General features: G+C 39.0%; 1 protein-coding gene across 2 annotated transcripts in view; it reads left to right on the top strand.

Annotated features, from left to right (window-relative positions):
* kcnq5a (potassium voltage-gated channel, KQT-like subfamily, member 5a) overlaps positions 1-23,488 on the top strand; it is an 86,618-nt gene that overhangs the window by 54,588 nt on the left and 8,542 nt on the right. For both annotated transcript variants that reach the window (XM_029449430.1, XM_029449431.1), the window contains 12 exons: positions 3,917-4,007; positions 5,376-5,502; positions 6,119-6,294; positions 7,318-7,443; positions 8,502-8,612; positions 9,238-9,333; positions 12,171-12,265; positions 12,999-13,025; positions 17,262-17,503; positions 20,018-20,126; positions 22,279-22,410; positions 22,916-23,032. In XM_029449430.1, the coding sequence (XP_029305290.1) occupies positions 3,917-4,007; positions 5,376-5,502; positions 6,119-6,294; positions 7,318-7,443; positions 8,502-8,612; positions 9,238-9,333; positions 12,171-12,265; positions 12,999-13,025; positions 17,262-17,503; positions 20,018-20,126; positions 22,279-22,410; positions 22,916-23,032 (1,449 nt within the window). The remainder of the gene's footprint in view (positions 1-3,916; positions 4,008-5,375; positions 5,503-6,118; positions 6,295-7,317; positions 7,444-8,501; positions 8,613-9,237; positions 9,334-12,170; positions 12,266-12,998; positions 13,026-17,261; positions 17,504-20,017; positions 20,127-22,278; positions 22,411-22,915; positions 23,033-23,488) is intronic.

Below are 23,488 nucleotides of genomic sequence, written 5' to 3'. Positions count from 1 at the left end.
AATTTGCTCTTGATTTGTATTAAAGAGGTTAAAACATGCAGGAACCCTGGTGTCATTCTTTATGGGGTCGCACAGTGTTCAAATAATTAGTTTCATAAAGTGTTAGTGGTCCTATCAAAGGCTTTCTAGTCTGAAGGTAATCTGACACATATTGTTAATGGACAATCCATACACACCGTGTCCCGCACACTAATCTTTCCAAACAGACGTCGGTAACCTCGAGCCACCTCTGTCAGCCGATGGAGTGGTCGCCTGTGTCATTGTTCTCCTATCATTCAATAGTAGCTTCGCATTCGTCCGTGTGCACGCTCTGAATAATATGTAGTGCATATAAATGCTATATATAGTATTTGTGGTGGAAAGGAAGATTTGTTTTTTATCTGTTTCTTAACCTATAAATGAGACATTATTAGAATCCTTAGAGGACGTTTTTTAAGTGTCCCACATGGATCCAAGTAGCAGACTGTCAGACCGAATGGAGAGAATTCAATCCAGTGAGCTAAAGGTAACTGCTGTTACTGCATCTGCACACTGACACTTTGTTCAATAGCATGTGTGGTCGGTTATAGCTCTTGGTTATAAAACAGTTTGGTATTAATTTAATAATATTTAAACGTACTGTATTGACCCAAAGAGAGAGAGAGAGGGCGTGCGAGTATGGATTTAAGTGTAGACGTGATACAAAAACTTTCTTTCATCATGAATTCCATCAATGATGTATGTTTCCTACGCAGCCGGGGGCATTTCCATCGACTAACCAGTTACTACTAGTATGTTTATATATAAATATGTTTGGGAGAACATGCAACATATACCTTTACAGCCCTGCTGCTATAGAGGATGTTATGTTGAGGTACGTGTGATGTACTTTCTGAATGTAAATTGCAGAAGCTATTCAATTTCATATAAAGGGCTTATTTCACCAGAGGCTATAATCAAGGTCTCTGAACAAAGAAAGGAGGCTCTATGTTCACCATATTCAGACTCTCGCTTTGGTTTGTATGATTTCACTCGGTGTTGTGTGGTGGGGAATACAAAGAACAGAAACAGTTATTTTCTTTTAAGCTCAGACTTTGAACAAAAACCTTTTGCTAATGTGATTTCTTGTGATTTCTTTTGTACACTGGCATTCAACTGAGCTTTTAATTTAACTTTATCAAAGTATATTATTTGTAGGGAGAAAATTAAGTTTGCCGATACAGCTTTCACCTGTACTATTTCACCGTACTCTCGCCGAACTTGTCATTACCTGTAAAATATCATGTTCTGCTTTCAGAAACAGGGACTCAGACGGTAAATAACACAAACAGGCAATTTAGTCTTTTTCTTCCATTTCTCCAAATGTTCAAAAGTACATTTGTCTGCACACAGATGCAGGATAAAGCCTGACTTTAAGAATCTTTTCCCTAAATGCATCGTTAAATCTGACACTTTTCTGAATGGCTGAAAGGTCAGCCTGATCTGCTGACACACACACACACGCACACACACACACACACACACACACACACACACACACACACACACACACACACACACACACACGAGCCTCCCTGTGCTGCTCCAGTGCTGAAGGTGCCACACTCTGCGATAACACCTTTGGTATGCTCAGCAATCAGTCCACACAGATCATGAACTCGTCTGTGTTTCCATGGCAGGAAGAAGTTCATACTGTACCTTTTACCGTTATATCTATGTTTCTTCTACAGTACCTCTTTGTACCTGTACAGTACCTGCCTTTTATAATGCCACCGACACCTGCAAACCTCTGAGCAGAACCAGACAATCTGCAGAAACACTGCACACACTAATCAAAAGCTTGATAGTAAAACAACTCAAGGTCCACTGACTAAGTCCCCTAAGTGTACATAAAGTTATCTAAATGTAAGTGAAGAGGGTGCATTTTACAGAAGTTACTAGTCTTGCAGGATCCGTGGTCACCACCACAACTGGAGGCTGTTAGTAAATCTGCTGTCTGTCTGTATGACAGTAAAGAGCTATTAAAGAAGAGTCCAGTATCAGATGCAGATGTGTGCTGGATGTTAGAAACCATCAGTCCTCTGCTGTAACTCAGCCGCAGGTACACACTCTATTCATACACGCATGCACACATACGCCTTTCTTTTCATACTCCTTGTGGATCTCATGGAAAATAAATGGTGGCATCAATCATACTGGAGAGCCAGGAGAGCGAGAGAGAGAGAGAAAGTGATGGTGAGGGAGTCCAGAGAGAGAGAAAGGGAGAGAAGGGAGGCGAGGAGGAAGGGAGAGGGACAGACAAAGAGCATAAAAGATTAAAGAGAAAATAAGACAGAGGGGTCTGGAAAGGAGCAGGAAACACGACTGGAACACATTCTGTACACAGAAAACAAACACTCAAAGATCTGCAGAGATGAGAAGACAGCAAACATCAGAAAGACAGATGGCATCTAAAAAAAACCGGTTGAGAGAGAACAGCAGGCTGGGGCTGCTAGCCTGTGCATATGTTGCCTGGAAGCTGCCTTATGAATTTTAATTTGTATTTGCTCATTAACCAAGTTACCATATGACTTACGAGATTGAGCAATTTCCTTGCGGGCAGCAGAGGAGTCTTTTGGGTCAGTCAGGCAATGAGGAGGGCTGTGATTGGATTTGCCAAAATGAAGACAAAAGCAATTTGGTGTTTACGTTGTAATTAGAAAGAATGTTTTATGGAGCGTATCAGTGTTATCACAGCTCCAAACTTCTATTTTCACACAGATAGGAGCTTCAGTATTACTGTCAGAATGATGATTCATTATGTGTGCAATTTATACAAAGAAATTACAAATATTTTAACAGTAACGTATTTCTTTTCACATAGGGACGTGTTGCTGTTGAATTATTTTAATGTAATTTGTCATCGGTGTGAGCACCACAAATGAAAATCATTTACTTCCTTTGTGTTGATTGCCTTCACATCTGAAAACCTGATTAAATAAAACCAGAACCATAAGCTTGGATAGATACTACTAGAGGTAAGTGAACCAATACTTTAATAACCACGGCAGATATCAGAAATGAGTCACCTATAGAAACTCCATCTTTATCGCAGGCGGTTCAAGCTCTTCAATCAGGTTGGTTACTATTTATATCAGGGGTATTCAACTAAAAGTATAAGAGGTCCAGTTAGAGAAGATTTCCCAATCAAAGGCCCGGAGCATCATGATGTCTCACGTGCGTTATGAATTAGCCTAGTAGCTGTATCAACGTCTGCACGTCATCAACTGTCAAATCTAATACAGAAAGTACAATTTAAAAACATTTAGACAATATTTATTGTCACTTAACATTGAACTATACAGATATATATAATACTGTAGATATGTATAGTGTTCTTCTCGGTTAGTTATTGTTCTCTCCCTGTATCGCTAACTCGTCTAATCGCTTTCCGTCTGCCACGCGCCTCTCGCCTGTCTGTATTATTCAGAGGCGCAATGTTTGCCGCCTGGAATGCACAGATTTGATTGGCTGAGTAGCATCACGTGGGATGCTTAACTCGTATGTAATTGGTTTGTGAGTTTCCTGAACCGCTAAACCAGTGCCGTAAAAACGAAAAAAGCTGCGCCAGTTAAAATAGAAACGCCTCGTCAAAATTGAAAATCCCTTAATAATTTATTTATTATAGGTCCGGATAGGTCTGCGTCTGGGTCCGGCCTGTTAGTGACCCCTGATTTATAGCATTGGTAGTCCTTGAGCAAGACACTGAACCTGAAGTTTGAGACAAAAATCTAATAAAAATCACTATAATTGTGTATAAGTGTTTATCACTGCAGATGTGTTCATTACCTGAGCTAAAGAGCCAAAACTCGTTATTTAGTGATTCGATTCTTTTATTATTATCACGCACAGCTGATTTGTGTGTGTGTGTGTGTGTGTGTTTTTTTTGTCTCTACAGGTTCATCCTGGTGTTTGGATGTCTGGTTCTCTCTGTATTTTCCACCATCCCTGCTCACCAAGAATTCTCCGCACACTGCCTGCTCATCCTGGTAGGACGTGCACACACACAACTACACACTCATGCTCACACAGTTAGTGTGTTCAAGTAGGATTTGTCTCACACGGTGAGCTTATGGAGTTCATATTATTCTATTATTATGTGTGTGTGTGTGTGTGTGTGTGTGTGTGTGTGTGTGTGTGTGTGTGTGTGTGTGTGTGTGTGTGTGTCCTCATTAGAGATGCTGGTTGTGCATTCTCAGCACTACAATGAACTGTAACTATTTTTCCCCTTGCTGTTTGAGATCACAAACACGCTGTTACAATTCAATTAAAGTTAACAGTCTGTGCCTCAGATGTGATGAAGCAGAAAATCAACGTAGCACAAATGAACTGGAAGCAGAGGTGGAACACGCAACAACACATCGTGCCCAAGTAGAAGCACTGTTAATGCACAGAGAACAGCGGAGACATCGTAGAGTTAGTTCACCAGCGTTAAATAAAACGTCTTCTCCTCGCGTCGTAGCCTTGCAGACAGTTTTGTTTTTCATTCGTCCAGGTTATGAGATATCCGTCTCTGAAATTCTGCTTCTGCTCCAATAAAAAGGAGGAAATTATTCCGTTTGTGGTGCTCAAAGCGATGGAAAATTGCAATTAAAAAATTTAACAGCAACGTCGCTTTCCACAAACAGTGTCCAAGTTATTGTGAATAATCCCCAGAATTCATAGGCTCTGTTTCCAGTCCAAGCTAACCTGCTACTGGCTGTAGCTTCGTAATTAACGGTGAGACATGAGAGCGATATTTTGCAATAACTAGGTTGGCATCGGTTAGCCTTTCTCACAGCAGACATCTTAAACTGTCATAGCAGGAAAAGCACAGGTGTAAGTGATAACACTAACAATGGCTCTGTTCCACTGAAGTGCAGCAGTACGTCAAGTAAGTGAGCCAGCATGCGTAATGCGAGGGCCCTGGAACTGGCACACCTACATGGAATAAAGCCATTATTAATGATATAAATTACTCCTGTGCTTTTACTGCCAGGACATTTAACGTAAAAATAAAAAAGGCTTATTAGTGACTTAAAAACACTCAAAATAAGAATCCGCTTTATTGCCAAGTTTTCACATACAAGGAATTTGCTTTGTTATAGTTGTACGTCACATTAAAATAGTTATATCAAATTAAATATGAGTAAGTATTGCAAAAAAACAAGAAACATAAATATAGTATGTGAGTGCAGTAATTACGGTAAGTAAGTCATTCATTTCACATTTACCTCAAATTGACCTTTGAAGTAGTTATTAAAAGAATGCAGTAACTTCCTTGAAGCTTTGCTACGTGTGTCTTCATGGCTTGTGCTTCTGCTTTCGTAGCAGTTAAAGGTTTAAATATGTAGGTTTTTTGCGCATGTGTCCTGCAGGAGTTTGTGATGATAGTAGTGTTTGGTCTGGAGTACATCATCAGAATATGGAGTTCTGGCTGCTGCTGCCGCTACCGAGGCTGGCAGGGACGCCTCCGCTTCGCCAGGAAACCGTTCTGTGTCATAGGTAGGTCTGTGCTGTGTGTGTGTGTCTGTGTCTGTGTGTATCTCACATTGTCAGACCATACTTGGCATCTTGATAATAATTGGATATATAATAAATAATAATACAAAGATCTCTCTCGACGGCTGCCTGGGCAAAACAAAAAGGAAATCAAACTAAAATAGGAATGTCAAAATTATAGTAATGGTGTTGTTTCTCTTAATATTTCCCTGGTGACAGCATGTCAATCAATCACTACAGATTAAAGAAGCATGTGTAATATTTACAATATCTTCCTGTTTAAGGTGTTGAGTACACTTAAACTTGACTCAACAGTTGTACTAAATCTTATAGAGTCATGTTACTCGATCATCCTCAGGTAATGATGTTATTTGCCAATATGGAGAATAAAATAATATTTCCTCCTCTGTCGATGTAACTGGAGGACAAAATGTTTTTTTAAGGGTTGTGGACAGAAAGACAGAAGAAGACTAATAGAGACAAGCTTGTAGTGAATCAATAGTTGTTTTAAAGGTGATGGATGGACGAGTGGATGGATCTAGAAAGCAGGTGAGTCAACCACAGTTCCTGTTTCTTATAGCGTGAACCCTCTGACCTTTTTGATTTTGTCTTTCCCCAGACATCATCGTGCTCATCGCCTCGGTTGCTGTGGTTTCAGCCGGTAGCCAGGATAACATCTTCGCCACCTCTGTGCTGCGTAGCCTGCGTTTCCTGCAGATCCTGCGCATGGTGCGCATGGACCGCAGGGGAGGGACCTGGAAGCTGCTGGGGTCTGTAGTTTATGCACATAGTAAGGTAGGACAGTCTGTTTCTCCTCGTCTGAACTTTATTTTGTAAATAATCAGTCAGTGCTGTACTTCACCTGTAATCACCCGTCAGTCCTGTATTGTCTCATCGATGTTACTACTCATGCTTACTACTCAGATCTTCTGCTGTGTATTCCACACAGAGATGTACTAATAATAATAACATTTAATTATACTTATGTTTTGTAGCAAATAACAAATTGGAGACAGATGTTTGCCAGGAAACTTAGCCCGTGTTTAAGACACCAAATGTCATGAATTGGGAGTACGCTTAGTAACAATAAGGTCATTGTAACAAATGAGTTGTTACAGCAGCAAACAAAGAGAAATATAAAAGGAAGAATGCAGTAATGCTGATGTGTATGTCCGCAAACACACGCCAACAATGTAAACACTTGTAATAAATGTAAACAAAACATATAATTAATAATAACTAAGTTTACATATATATTGCAACACTAACCGGATGTGCAAAATATCAGCAACAGAAGAGGAAAGATGTTAAAGAAAGAATATAGCGAGTAAATGAGCAAGTATGGATAAACTTAAATAATGAAAGTAAAACGTGTGTTTGTGTCAGCATGGAATTTAATAATACTATCACTTAACAAAGCTACATTTTAATGCTTTATTTATATGCTCTTGTTGTTGTTTGTTCTATATATTCAGGCGTTATTTGTGCATGTTCTGCTAGTACGTTATATCATGAACACTTGACACCATGATTTCGTACTGCATGCTCTTTCTTAAAATGAATTTAAAGATCAACCAGGTGAGGAACAGCAGATGATTTGTCCCATTTAGATCGGCGCAAATGTGTTTTTTCTTCCTGTTAAATTTAGTAAATAAACTGTAAAACATTATTAATATGTATGTATGTAGTAACTGAGGGAACATCTTTTTGTTCATAAAGAAAAAGACTGAATCAGTGTTTTCCAATACAAACTGTGACGTGCTGTTTAAAGCTTTGCATTTACTCATTAGAAGGATTTCCTGTGTGTGTGTCTTGCAGGAGCTGGTGACTGCCTGGTACATCGGGTTCCTGGTGTTGATCTTCTCCTCGTTCTTGGTTTATTTGGTGGAGAAAGAATTCAACAAGGAGTTTGCCACCTATGCGGACGCTCTGTGGTGGGGCACGGTGAGAAAACACATCAATACACACAGATTCATAACAGCATTCTTAACACCTTTAGTCTTTGAATAAACCTTTTTTTAGGAAGCAACCATGCCTGGTTTAATTGACTGCCACATGGTGTTGATCAAATCAAAGAAGGTAAAACAACTGGAGTTATGCTGTGATATATTTCCATTTACAGTTTCTCTTTGACCCTAATGACAATTAATACAATGCATTACAAAAAGCAACAGGAAAGGCCTTGCAAGTCACACATGGCTGGCTGTACTGCACTGTTTCCTGCTGCATCTGAAAGCTATTAAACCTCGAAAAAGTAACGGCCCAATCAATAAATTCAATTTTCTCCTGCAGACAGGTGAGACTGTTTTCCTACGTTCTGGGGTCCGGTTGTGTTATATCATTTTGGGGGAAAAGGTGAAGTTTATGTATCAGTCAGAGCTGCCAAAGAGAAAACTAAGAGAAGCACCACTAGTGCTGCCTCCATGTAAATCTACAATATCCACAATGTTCTATCTTCTGATTATATTTATATCTTTTTTGCAAACTTATTGAATGATGCATTGTGGCTTACATGTTTAAGTAAATAATAAAAAACACTAATGAGGTCCTTTTAATGATTTGCAATTTTTCCTTTTGACCACTAAATTCAATAAAAACTTCAATTTGCTAAATGAAGTACGGCCGCAGACATCTGCAAGAAACCAGCTTGTGTGTAATATTTGCTCACAAAACCCTCTGAAGCCTTTTATGATTTAGAAAACAAGACCAATTGTATCACAGCCTCTCTATTCACTATGTAGTGCACTATATTTACTCTGTGTCATTCTATTTGACTGTCTGAAAGCCACAAGCCGTATTTAATAGATGCAAATATTAAAGTTATGCGTCACTGCAGCCATCAGCGATGACGCAAACTGATGGTGATTCATAAGTTTGAGAAATCACAATTTACTCCTCATTATAAACTATTGAGTGTATATTGTTCAGGGAGTAATGAATGAGAGAATAAGGGACATATTTCAGACAAAGCCCTGGTTACCTGCTGACCTCTGACCCTTCAGATCACCCTTACAACCATCGGCTACGGTGACAAGACCCCGCAGACGTGGACGGGACGGTTACTATCAGCCGGTTTTGCTCTGCTGGGGATCTCCTTCTTCGCTCTGCCAGCTGTGAGTCGAGCACATACAGTACACACATACAGTACACACATGCAGTACACACATACAGTACACACATACAGTACACACATGCAGTACACACATACAGTACACACATACAGTACACACATACAGTACACACATGTAGTACACACATGCAGTACACACATACAGTGCACACATACAGTACACACATGCAGTACACACATACAGTGCACACATACAGTGCACACATACAGTACACACATACAGTACACACATGCAGTACACACATACAGTACACACAACACATGCAGTACACACATACAGTACACACAACACATGCAGTACACACATACAGTGCACACATACAGTACACACATGTAGTACACACATGCAGTACACACATGCAGTACACACATACAGTGCACACATACAGTACACACATGCAGTACACACATACAGTGCACACATACAGTACACACATGCAGTACACACATACAGTACACACATGCAGTACACACATACAGTACACACAACACATGCAGTACACACATACAGTACACACATTAGCTCCAGAAAGCTAATACTAACAGGAGTAGGGACAAAGTTTTGTCTGTTTTCTGAAAGTTTAAAACGTGTGTGTCTCTGCACGTAGGGCATCCTCGGGTCAGGTTTTGCCCTGAAGGTGCAGGAGCAGCATCGCCAGAAGCACTTTGAAAAGAGAAGGAACCCAGCTGCCAGCCTCATCCAGGTAGACACACACACACACACACACACACACACATGCAGACAACAAACACACTTCACCTCCACTGAAATGTGTTGCAGCAGCTGAGGACCAGTGTGAATACAATACAAATGTTCACGCATGTGTGTGTGTGTCTGTGTGTGTGTGTGTGTGTGTGTGTGTGTGTGTGTGTGTGTGTGTTTTGCCCTTCTCTGGGCTGTCAGTGTGTGTAGCTGTTGATGACTAACGGTGTGTGAGGCACGCCTTTCGTCTCTCAGGTCCAACAGCAACACACACTGCTGGGATTTATGAGCCGTTTCCATGGCGATCAGTCACTGCGCCGACGCTCCTCCAAGCTGTCACTCAATGTTACAGACAAGACCAGCTGCATTACTTTCTAATGAACAATGAATATCTGCTGGAGAGTGTGTGTGTGTGTGTGTGTGTGTGTGTGTGTGTGTGTGTGTGTGTGTGTGTGTGTGTGTGTGTATTTTCTACCTTCCTACCTAATGAACTACTTTGACCTACTTTTTTAAATGTTCCATAAAATACAGTGTCCGCTCTGGTATTACTTTTTGTCCGCTCCTCATTTGTATCAGTTATAATAATATAAATTGTATGTTATTGTCTAAATATGGGGATATGTACCAGTGGACCAGCTGTTAGACACAGCTTTAGCCAAGAATGTCCAAAATATCGCAGTAAACCCAGTTTTCTAAACAACATATTTGGAAGTGGAAATAACCTTTGAAATCTCAAATGTTACCCAAACTTTTCGTGGTAACAGATTTCATCTGTGTCCTAATGAAGGCGTCTCTAAGCAGAATATCTCACAGCAGCTTCATAAGGCGACACCTACAAATGTAAGAAATGCTAAATGTTTCTGTCCTCGATATCCCAGAATGAATTGTGTCAATTGTGTAATGATGCATTCATGATTATGTTAATATATCACTTGAACAGCACCAATAGAAAAGCCACTACAGGGTGTAAATAATAGAATACATACACCTCACTGTTTGTCTTAATACCATCGGTACGTTGTTGATCACGGGACGTTACAGTAAATGGAAATGACTGGCTGCAGGATTGAGTTCTAAAATATTTACCTTAGTAATGAACATGTATTTAATATATCACATTGGTTTATAAATAGGACAGTAAGTGTGCATTCACTTCCAAATAAGTGGTTTAGATGATACAGGGATTTGTTAAAACGTGTCTGATTGTCTCACTATGTGTCGCTGCATTAGCAGATCTCAATATGAAATCAGGGAGAGATGTTCCTACATATTTCTGTGAATACTGACTTAAATCAAAACACTGCATTGTCCGTCCTCCCTGTTACAAATACATATCAGTTGATGTGCTTGACAAAGACCAGTTGGAGCCCAATTGATCCTGAATAACCCACTAAGGGAGCAATAAATCCTGCATGTGTTGCTCTTGTTTCTGTCTTATTGGCTTTGTATCAAGCACCTGGTCACTGTCTGTTGTCTGCCAAGCTCATAACACTTTCCTCAACAGGTAAACGGAAACTTGGAAGCAGCTTTGATGTGTTAAACATGTTGATGACATTCTGTCCGTCACTTCACTCCCCCATCTCACACAGCTCTCCCTGCTTCAAACCACTATGTGTTGCGTGTGTCTCTGTCTGTATGCTGGGAGGTATTTCACCACCGTCTTCAAGCCGCAGCAGCTGCTCAATTCAAAACTTCACCTTTTGCACTAATTATTTTTCCTACCAACTGTATTTTTAGATCCCCCTGTCTGTGTGTTTATAGAAAGGCTTTCCAGTTATGTCACAAATCTTGTAACCACACCTGGCGCCATCGACGAGGTTCAGTTGTCTGCAAGTAAATAACGGTTTAAGATATAAAAAAAAGAGGAAACAACCTGTAAAAATGATTGTGGTGGATGTAGCTCACTTCTGCAGGACGGTCTAATCAGGTACCCACATTTTAAACTCTGCATCTTCGTGGCAGTGAGGGTCCATGTGACACGCAGCCCAAACTGTATGACCATGTGGACTGTACGTGCAGTGAGTGCGTCCTGTGACTTGTTCGTAATCGTCAACTCGTCAACTCTTGTTTCACCAGGTAAATGCGTTTAGTGTGAAGCTGCAGCAGTAGGAAATGTTCAGTTTGCATTAGCATTAGTTCGTAACACTACAAATATATAAATACCATTGTGTTACCTAATTTGGCGATAGATAGTAACTTAACAGACATTTATCTAAGTTAAAATCTCAAAGATTATTACTTCACCTTGCGTCTAGTCTTTGAACATTTGATTGTTATGTCTGGTTTAAAAGTCTTGCCTAAGATTGATGCACATTTTAATGCACGTTAAGAAGTTGTACTGAGAACCTCTGCTTTGGCTGCCGGCTGGTAACGTCCCCTAAAACACCTTGTGTATGTTATCTCTTTTTCTTTACTATGTTTGTGCCATTTCCTTTCTGTGTGTGTGTGTGTGTGTGTGTGTGTGTGTGTACATCTGAATGTGTGTGTCCTGTCCATATTTGCTCCCTCCCCCCACCCAGGCGGCTTGGCGTCTGTATTCCACCGAGGGTTCTCGTCCCTACCTCAGAGCCACCTGGCACCACTACCAAAGCGCCCTCTCCCCCCTCAGGCATGTATCCCCACCACCACCAGCAGTGCCAGCACCACCACTCATCACCGTCCCCACCTCCCTCCGACAACCCCCAACCAAAATGCATCAGCACTACCCAAAAAACACTAATCAGCTTTTTCTTTTTGTCTTCCCAACTTATGTTTCCCCTCCTTCACCCCTTGTTTCCTCCCACACCTAATTGTTTTTATTTATCATTATTTTATTCATCCTGTCGACTCTGCACGTAGTGTGTCTGGCGTAGTTATGCTGCTGATGAGAACTCCGTTTCCATTGCTACCTGGAAGCCTCATTTGAAGGCGTTGCATACCTGCAGCCCCGCCAAGTAGGTAACAACTTACAGACTTACAAACATGGCCGCTGCTGCTCAGTTCCTCTCGTCATCTCTTCTCTATCATCTCCATCTGCTCCTCTCCATCGGTGTAGCTTCAACTCTTTTCCTGCTGTATGACTCAGTGTTATACAGCAGTGCAACCATTCTTTCATAAGCGTAACCTGTTCTTTCCCAACTAGGCATGGTTTGCTTAGCATGCATGATCTTTAACACCCTTTCCACATTCAGACAGTTTCAGGCATATCTGAATGGCATATTGGTAATATGTATGTGATGTTTATTATTGAAAATGCTCATATTGTAGCAAGGTTCTTACAATCAGGCCAATTCAACATACCTAACCTTTCATTATGTTGATATCTGACACTCATATGGCAAAGTATTAATTAGTTTTACCTGGATTCAAGCTCATTAAATGCTGAAATGATTCAGTTTGGGTTTAAGTTAAAAACTAAATCCAGGAACACAAGTCACCAGTGACACCAGTAGATCCTTACTTTCTGATTTCCGTGTCTATCTTTCAGCTAACGCTCAGCCTTCCTGTGCACGGCCATAGCTTGCATGTGCTTCTAAGGATTAAACCCCATTGAATTAAAGTTTCTCTCTTTTTCCTTTTGGCTTGATGCGTCCCATGTCTATTAGTGGAAACTGTATAATGCTATGTTTTAATCTGCTGGGAATACTGATTTCTCTCCCTTTTGTCTCCTCTTCATCACCCTTGAAGAAAAGAGCAGGGCGAGACTACGTACAGGTATGACTCTCTACACAGACACAAACATTCAACATTCATTATAATGAAATGATAAAATAACGTTTTGTTATGACATCTTTGAAACTGCTCTTATCTGGTGTGCGAGCTTGTTTGGTTTATTTATTTTAGTATATCATCTAAATCATCGGTCTCTTCACCAACAAATCATTTATTTATTTGTATTTACCAGGTGACAGTCAGACGTTAGTGAATACAACAAATACAAAGACGTGGCTTTGTTTTGACTAATGCTTTTCTGAACCCGGTATGACCTGGCAAAGTGTGGATGATGCTGTGACCCAGAATTGGAAGTTACACTATCGTGCCACGTGCACCGCTGAGTTATTAATTGGTGTTGAATTGAGAAGAAGAGTCGGGGTGATGCAGTGATAGAGACGTGGGTTTTTACATCATGCACAGGTAGTCGTACAATCTCTACTTTAGGAACAACGCTCCCAGCTTTCTTCTCTTTACTTTATATTCCTTCCTCACTTTTACATCTCCATCTCTGTTTGTCTCTCCTCCTCCTTTCACTACTGTTTCCCCTCTGCACTTGACTCTCAGGCAGGGAAGGGTGATGGGCTTCACTGGCTTTGTTGAGTGTGTGTGTGTGTGTGTGTGTGTGTGTGTGTGTGTGTGTGTGTGTGTGTGTGTGTGTGTATATGCATGCACACACGCCTTCAAAGACAGGAGTCTGTACCATGTCTGTACCATGACGCACTTTTTCCATTGGGATGGTATTTATATAACTCATCAAACACAAGTCTAGGAGAGACAGAGCGAAGTTGAAAAAGGGGGGAGGAGAGGGGAGCGGGGGGGGGGAGATAGGGGGTTTCAGAGAAGGAAAGAAGACAGAGAGAGATTTGTGAGTTTAATTATGCTAGTATAGTTTTTACAGAGCTGCGCTTCTTTGGCAACATGTAGGGGCCTTATATTGAGCCAACAGCTTCTTAGGACTTTAAACCTCACACACACACACACACACACACACACACACACACACACACACACACACATAAAAGGAAAAAGTATATACGCTCAGTCAAACACAAACAAATATGCTTCTCATCCTTAAACACAACAGCATTTAATCAGCTTTGTTTCATCCACAGTGTTAAATTAGCTTTCCTCTCTTAGAAGCTTTTGTGACAGCGAGGTACAATTTGAACTTGTGAAATCATAATTAGGTGCTCTTTTATGACACTGTTTCTTTTCTGTATGTTCCCCTCTACAGAGAGAACACACACCACTGTGTGTTATTAGTGGTTTTACAGACTGCCGGCTGCTCGGCGGCGGTAGGTGCCGTGGTAAACGGCTGGTGGTTTTCGTTTAAGAAGACTTGTAAACACTTGCAGCAGTAAACATTAGGAGCACCACAAAGTGCTACAGTGGACATCATACTGAGTGTATGAGTGCTGGAAACTGGCAGTGTGAGGCAAAATTAAATCTGAAATAAAGGATGCAGGTGTGTCTGCATCGTGTGTGTTTGTACCTCCTGATACAGATCCTTCAAATCATGTTTTTGAATTAACAGCATTCAGACTAAACACACCAGTTTTCATTTAAACGTCACCAAATTGAATGTGAATCTTTTAGTTTTGTTGTGCACTACTGCTTGGACACAGTCAGTTAACTTGTTCACATGTCACAGAAGAATCATTGTGTTGAATAAAACATGATTGTTGTTGATCGGAGAGCTCAACCCAGGCGAGCAAGTGTGAGTCGTCTGTCACTGAAGCATCTGGTGAGAGTTTGGTCAAACTTGTCTGGAGATTTACAGAGTAATGCATTAAAACTGGCCATAGCTTTAGTTTGGTGTCCTGAATTCACATCATAAATATATCTATCCAAAAAGTGAGGCAGTTCAGGTGGGTTTAACCTCCAATACATCCCTCTTTACCCAGTCCCATCCTTCTCTGATATATGTCCCCTGCCATTTCTCTGTCTGTTTACTTTGTAGAATTTCTCTTCTCCTTCGTCTGCTGAACTCCTCTTTTAATCTCCTCCTCCTTTATCTTTCCATTCCCTCCTCCATCCGTCTCTCCCTTCTTCGCTCTAGTAAGGGTCTAAGTAATGAGAGGCTCTTCGGAAGGTACAATCGGAAATATAGGAGGTACCTACAGTACTCTCCATCATCCTCTCTGCCCTGCCTTTAGCCCAGTAGCCTGTGGGAATGACCTACTAATAGCATGGAGAACAAAGAAAACAGATTTAACTTCCTTCTTACCTCAATCCTTTGTTTAGGACTTTGAGATGACTCCTGCTGCCTGTCGAATGCAAACGAGCCTTTGTTACCGTGTTACAAATTAATGATCCAATAATGGAAAATATTCTTTCTCAGTAACACTCAGAGTAATAGGTACAAATACAAAGTCCCCTTTATTTAATATTTTCATAGTCCAGCCACATGAATATCTTTTGTTTCCTTCGTATTCTTTGTGAACAACCTTCATTTAGATTCTTGGGGCCAGCAGTTAATTTGAGGATGAGTAATTCATGTCCAACTGAAAGAACATATCTGCTCTGTAAATCTCTTGTCCGTCTATATAGCTGGAGACCTTATTTCAAAGCAACCAATCAAATCTAGCATAAAGCATTAACAGAAGCCTGCTACACAACGTACGACCAACACATTAGCTTCCCTGTCTCCTACTTATCTCACTTACAAACATGAACACACTTATGTCGCACGTTAGATTGAAGAACGAAGCAACAGACATTCAATGCTGTGAAATGTGCACCGCTAACATCAGTTTTCAGTTTTAAAATAGCTAATTAGCTGCTCAGCTGCAGAACGATAAACAGCATGTAAACTGAAAATATAACTTTGCTCTGGTTAGATACGGGTCTGGTCAACAGCACGCTGCCTTCCTACTTCGTGTCTCGTTCCCTGCAGGGGCTCAGCCTGCCAGCTGCTGTCAATCAAGCAGACACTGACACTCCCCTCCAGCCAGCTGTCTTACTTTGAACTATTAACAATATATTTAAAAGATATGTTGACATTATTTTCAACTACAAAAGGGATGACTAAATTAGATTTCAGTTGGACCTTACGATAGTTATGCACATTTCAGTATTTGGATGTAGCTATTTTCCTGCATGCTCCCTGCATTACTGCTGCACATCTCTTTTCAATCATGTTTAACCAGCGAAGATGTAAATGTATTACTAAAAGATATGTTCTACTCTATGCACTGTATTTTATAAAGAGTTTGGATTGTTTCAGCTATAGTGCATTGCTTTCAAATATTTTAGTTCTGCCTTGAACATAGAAGAACATTTATTGCATGCTCGTCCATTTAGCAGCATTATAGTTTACTGCAGTGAGTCTCGCCTCCACCAAACCCTGTAAGGTTGACAACGTTCTAAATATCATGTGGATAAAAGCATTTTCTTCACCTGTGGCTGATGTTATGTGCTATTTATTTAAACGGACACAAATCAAGCGATAGAGGAAGATGGAATGATAATAACATTCATAGTGTAGTCTTAATAGGAATATTTATTTTAAAGTTCCTACACATAGTATAAGCGTTAATATATCATACTATGGTGGAACTACTGTGAACAATTGAGACCAACACAGAGGTTCCTGAATAAAACCACATTTACCAATAAAGGAAGTGGTCTGCTTTCACTCTCTGAAAGACTTAGCTCTTTTTGCTCAGGCAGAACGATATAAAGAACGGCAACGTTTTACAAAAGAAACAACCCGACGATGGAAAACCTTGTGTTGATGCTGTCAGAGGCTTCTCTCAATAATGGTCTCATTTGTTTAAGGTAGTCTCAGAATGAATGTGGTGATGATGTATTAATGTTACCATGCTTCACATATCGCCTTTAAACATCTCATTAACTCTGATTTGAAAGGTGAATACATGAAAGGATTATAAGATGATCCGGGGAGGATTGTAGCGCTTCAGGATTGAACGCTAAGGGTTAGTTTTGGTGGCTTGGCGGGCAGTCTGGCTGTTTTGGGCATGTCAGTTGGATGGATGATTTTTGGGCTGATGGAAAAGCCAGAACGTTGCCCTGTGTCTGCACTTTGAACTCTTCTCACTCTGTGAGGGCAAATATGTGTTGACAGCGTCTCTTTTTCTCCCTCCTTGTGTGTCTCTATCAACCCCTGACCTCTGCCACTCACTCTCTTTCTCAAACAACTTTCCCCCTCTGTCTCCCCGTCCATCTCTTTATCATCACTTTCTTCTTTGATTGTTCCTCCCGCCATCCCTGCAGTCAGAAGTTGAGTTTTAAGGAGCGGGTCCGGATGGCGAGTCCCCGCGGTCAGAGCATGAAGAGCAGGCAGACGTCCGTTAACGACCGCCAACGCTCTTCCCCCGGCAACGAGGTGGTGGGCGGGGCCGAGCTGATGGGTGGAAGCCCTGCCAAGGTGCAGAAGAGCTGGAGCTTTAACGATCGGACCCGCTTTAGACCTTCGCTGAGACTGAAGAGCCAAACTCGCACTGCTGTCCCAGATGGTGAGTGGGACTGTGTGTGTGCGTCTATCTGTAAATAGCAACACAACATCTTGCACAGGATGCCAGTCATTACAAACACATGCTGTGCAACTATCTATTATTAATCTATTTAATCTTCATATTCTAGTGGAGATCCCAAAGTTTCCAAACATAACATGTCAATATCAAAATGTTTTTAAGACAATTCAATTTCAAAATGTATATACTATTATTATATATATATATATATATAGAGTATATATATATATATCTAGTATATATAATTTACACTATATCTATATTAGTTTGTGTTATATATATATATATATAAATATATATATATATATATATATATATATAATAGTAGTATATATATATATATATATAATATATAGTGTGAATACTATATATATTATGTTAAATCGTGATATCTCTATATCTTATATACTAGTGTATCTCCTCTATATCTTATATGTACATAGTATATATATATCTATATACTATATATATCTAATATCTATCTCTATATTATACGTATATTCTCTATCTTACTTATCTGATTATATATTGTGTATACCATATATCTCTTATATATCTATATCATCTATATACTTATCTTCTATAAGTATATACTAACTATCCTAATCTTCTATCTCATTCCGTGTATCTTACATCTATATATATAGATACTATATATATATATCTCTATCTCTAGAGTCTATACTCTATCTATACCGTCTCTATATATCTCTATATATCCTCTCCTCTCTCTCCACGTTATCTAGTATATATATATATCTCTCGTATCTCTCTATCTCTCTATTCTCTTCTAGTGTCTCTCTATCGTGTATCTATCACTATATCTCTACTCTCTCTCTAGTATCTCGTGTCTATACTCTATCTATATCTACTCTCTTCTCTCTCTCTATATATAATAAGTATATATATACACTGATATATATATACATATTAATAGTATATACACTATATATATATATCTATATATATATATAGTATATATATATACACTATATATTATATATAATATAGTGTATAGACTATATATATATATATATGTCTATATATTAGTCTATATATATATACTATATATATCTGTATATATATTATATATTATATATACACTATATATATATATATATATATATAGTATATATATATATATATATACAGTATATATATATATATATATACTATATATATATATATATGTATATATATAAGTATATATATATACTATATACGGTATATATATATATATATATATATCTATATACACTATATATATATATATGATATATATTATATAATACTATATATTATATACGTTATATATACTATATATATATTATATATATACAGTATATATAGTATATATATATATATATACTATATACTGTATATATATAATATATATATAGTATATATATACTATATGTACTGTATATATATATAATAGTCTAAATCTATATATATATTATATATCTATATATATATATTATATATACTGTGTATATATTATATATATCCTATATATACTGTATATAATAGTTAATACTATATAATATACTATATATACTGGTATATATATAATACTCTATACTATATATACTGTATATATATAGTATAAATACTATATATATACTATAATATATATATATATATATATACTATATATACTGTGTATATATATATATATATACTATATATACTGTATATATATAGTATAAATACTATATATATATATTACTATATTATATACTATATATACTGTATATATATAATATATATATACTATATATACTGTATATATATAGTATAATACTATTATATATATATACTATATATATAGTATACTAATATATATGTATATACTAATATATATATATACTATATATAGTATATATATAATATATATATATACTATATATATTACTGTATATATATAGTATAAATACTATATATATATATATATATATATATATATATATATCATATTAGTGTTTATGTATAAAGTATTTTGTGCACCAGAGTTTGTCCTCACATTTCGCAGAAACTTCTTTCTTAAGTACTACATGAAATAGCTGACTCGTCTGTTCCTCCACTTATTCCCCTGTGTCATTTGTTTAAACTGATTTTATAACCTCCTCTATGCACTTCATCATTATTCCCTCTCTTTACATCTTTTTCCCCCAATGCTTTTCTCTCACTCTTAATCTTGTATCTGTGTCTGTCTCTCTGTCTGTGACTCCCACTCTCGTAATTATTGGCAGTATTCAGGAATCTTCTCTCCTCTTACATAGCTGAGCTGGCAAAACGCTGCCCATTCCCAAAGATCCCATTCGAGCAGGGCATACATTTTCGCCTTCTAAAAGCCAAAATAGTATCAATTTGAGAAATTCTTGAAGACTTCTGTCCAGACCCAATATGCAAAAAGTGTTTTATGAGTTTAAAGACTGGAAATGATTCTGCACTGGGGCTACATTTATTGATGAAAGTGCGGTCTGTCTCTCTCAGCGGACACAGGAATGACCACAGAGGATTCCTTTGATGAGAGAGGCTGCCATTGCGATGTCACAGTGGAGGATCTATCAGCTCCACTCAAGGCTGTCATCAGAGCTGTCAGGTAACATCCTGTTACACTTTACATTTCATGCCTTTTAGCTGATGCTCTACTCCAAAACATCTTCAAATCACCAAGATCCTTGAAATGTTTGAGGACTTGTGAAGTAGCCGTAAGAGATTTCAAGTGAGATACGGAACTAACTTTTATTTTTATACTAACATATTAATGAGACAGAAAGAAGTGAAAGTTGCTTCTGCTCAAAAAAGAAGAAGCTTTTAACTAATAGCTATCGTCCTCAGCGATTACATCATGAATCCAACCATTGTATGAAAATACCAGCAGCTAACAGAAGGATGCATCGCTCGAGTGTAAGGAGCCAATAAGCTCTACATGTGTTGCAGTTTGGTTTCATACACATGTTTGTTTTCTTCCTCAGTGTTCAGGTTAAAACCCTCCTCTTGTATCCCCTCTCAGCGCTACAGTAACAGATTATATAGTCTTTCTTCCCTCCACTGTACATGTCATTCTTCATGGGAAAAACATCCTCGTGAGAGCAGGGGTTCACACGATGTTGGGTTCCCTCAAGCAAAGCTTTTTTAAACGGATTTCTCTATTTTCTTTCTTGTTTTTTTTCCCCATCTTTCCCACTTTATCTATACGACCTACTGCTGGGTTTGAGGGTTTGCCTGAGGTGTTTTCTGTGTGTGTGTGTGTGTGTGTGTGTGTGTGGAGGTTGCGTTTCAGCAGACCCTGATCTCTTACACCGGCACCGGCACCCTGCAAGCAAATGTTTATCCAACAGGCGTTCCCTGATTCTCTCACGTCATCGCTTCTTTTCACCCTCTTCATATTTCTCGTTGTAAAACTCAATAAAGCAGGGTTTTTATTTAAGAAATAACAGATTTGATAATATTCTCAACACACGTACAGATGCCTAATGTTTTCTATGAATAATTTGTCTCGTCTGCAGATTTAAAATAAAAAACTAGCAAACTATTACCAGCTATACTGTACATTTATGTATGTATCTCATCCTCAGTATTGTTATTTGCTGTATTTGTACACACCGGCCTGTACACAGTGTCACGTGGATATAACTCAGTGTGGCACATCCAACTTTGTTCAAATTGGAATTTGGAAATTTTAACAAGTTAGGTAACAAAATCCAATGTTTCCTCCTAAATGATAGTTTGGTGATACAATCCAGTCATTACTCCACTGGCTGCTACATATCTCATTTTATTACACCTGTGATTGCCTCTTTTATTTAATATGTTAGCCTACTTATTTTATTTGTGTCTTCCTCTGCACTATCTCTTGGCCGTTGTAACGCTGAACATTTCCCCACCGTGCGATGAATTAAGGATTTCTGATTCAGATTTTTATCCTGACTTGTTTGCAGATTTAAATCAAACATGCTGGAACTTCATCCTGCTTTTGTTTCCTTGTTAATTGAAGTCCATCAAACCTCCTCTATCACCAGCGCCTCTGTTTCTCTACACACACACACACACACACACACACACACACACACACACACACACACACACACTCACTCACACGGATCACCAGTACCACCCAATCCCCCCAGCCTGCCTGCCCACCCAGCAGGCCTCCTCTGTGGGCAGTCACAGCCCAGGGCTTTCCCAGAGTGTCGGGTTGAGGGTTGGACACCCCCTCCCCTGTCAGAACTGTTGTTACAGAGTTATCTGTCACCGTTGTTTCCATTTAGTCAGTGAGAAAAACAGACAACTGGAGAAAAGCAGAAGCCACCGGGGAATCAAAATGCACCAAGTATATGGATCCTCTTACCTGTATCAATATTATCCAGCCAGCAGTGGCTCTTTGCACCAAATAAAGTAGACAGAAGATAACGCTCAAGTTTCAAAGTTGTTCATTTTTGTTGTTATGGATTTGGCAAGAGAACCAGGGAACATTGGATTCCCGTCAGATACTCCTTGAGGCATTTGATATTTTAATAATGTTTTCATTTATTTCACTCCAAAGAAAGATGAACAAGCGATAAGTAACAAGGATCGTCCCAAAGTTGCTGCTGCCATCTAGTGGTTAGTTGTAGTAATTACATCCTTATTCTCTTTTGACTTTATGTTACTAACTTCAGCATCCTTCTTCCCCCGTCTCTTTTTGCTTCTTTTGTGTTTGTGTTTGTGTGTGTGTGTGTGTGTGTGTGTGTGTGTGTGTGTGTGTGTAGGATCATGAAGTTCCACGTGGCCAAAAAGAAGTTCAAGGAGACATTGCGTCCCTACGATGTGAAGGATGTCATAGAGCAGTACTCTGCAGGACACCTGGACATGCTCTGTCGCATCAAGAGCCTTCAGACTAGGTCAGGACTCAAATTCACACACACACACACACACACACACACACACACACACACACACACACACACACACACACACACACACACACACATTGAAATCATGAAATCCCACAGAACTGGTTTGTCTAAAAATTCTCATTGTAGCCATTATTATGTTTTGCTCTTATCTTCATGTTTACTATGTTTCTTGATTATTGTGAATCTTTCTTTATGAGAGGTTTTGTTCAAGGACTTGCTTAAGTGGATATCAATGGTTGCCGCCAATGTTGCTCCTTTTAAATAAAATTAACCCACTTTTATCTTGATCTCACTTCCAACTATGTCTTTAATACCAACTGTGTGTGTGTGTGTGTGCGTGTGTGTGTGTGTGTGTGTGTGTGTGTGTGTGTGTGTGTGTGTGTGTGTGTGTGTGTGTGTGTGTGTGTGTGTGTGTGTGTGTGCGCGCGTGCGTGTGTGTGTGTGTGTGTACTGTATATGTACATACGTATGTGTCCCCTCTCTCACCCAGGCTAGACACTGTAGTGGGTCCCCCTCCAAGGCCTTTCAGCAGCCGGGTCAAGACCTTTTCCTCTCCCTCCCTGCATTTATATTACAGCCAGAGCCGGAGGAAACAGTCTGCACCGGGGTTAGACCTACCCCGTCCTGATCTGCTTGCCAACTGCCGCTAACATAACTCTAACTTTGATGATGTCGCACCTGGGTCAAGCAATGAATCTATGGAAATTCAGTCCTTACACATGAATAGCCCATAACTGCTGGACATAGTCACAGAAGCTTTGGTTTAGTTTAGATGCAGTGCTGTTTAACTTGAGAATGCATATAAATATATAATCTAAATAATATTCACGGTTTGTTTTGGTCTACTTTAGTCTGACATTGGTGGGTTGAGATAGAGCAACAGAAAGTTTTACAAAACTGGCTGCTTGACCCAGGTCTGGTTGTAGAGGTCATCAAGGAGCTCATGTGATGGATTATGGGCAAAGCTGAAAAAAAAGAAATCATCAAAACATATCAGCTTTTTAAATTCAGATAAAAGATAACTGGTGGTCTAAGCCTCAATGATATGCAGTCAGAAACAAGC

This window comes from Cottoperca gobio, chromosome 15 (assembly GCF_900634415.1).
Source record: "Cottoperca gobio chromosome 15, fCotGob3.1, whole genome shotgun sequence".
In the NCBI taxonomy this organism is placed as follows: domain Eukaryota; kingdom Metazoa; phylum Chordata; class Actinopteri; order Perciformes; family Bovichtidae; genus Cottoperca; species Cottoperca gobio.
The sequence above is the reverse complement of the archived record's forward strand: the minus strand, read 5'-3'. Positions and strand labels throughout refer to the sequence as shown.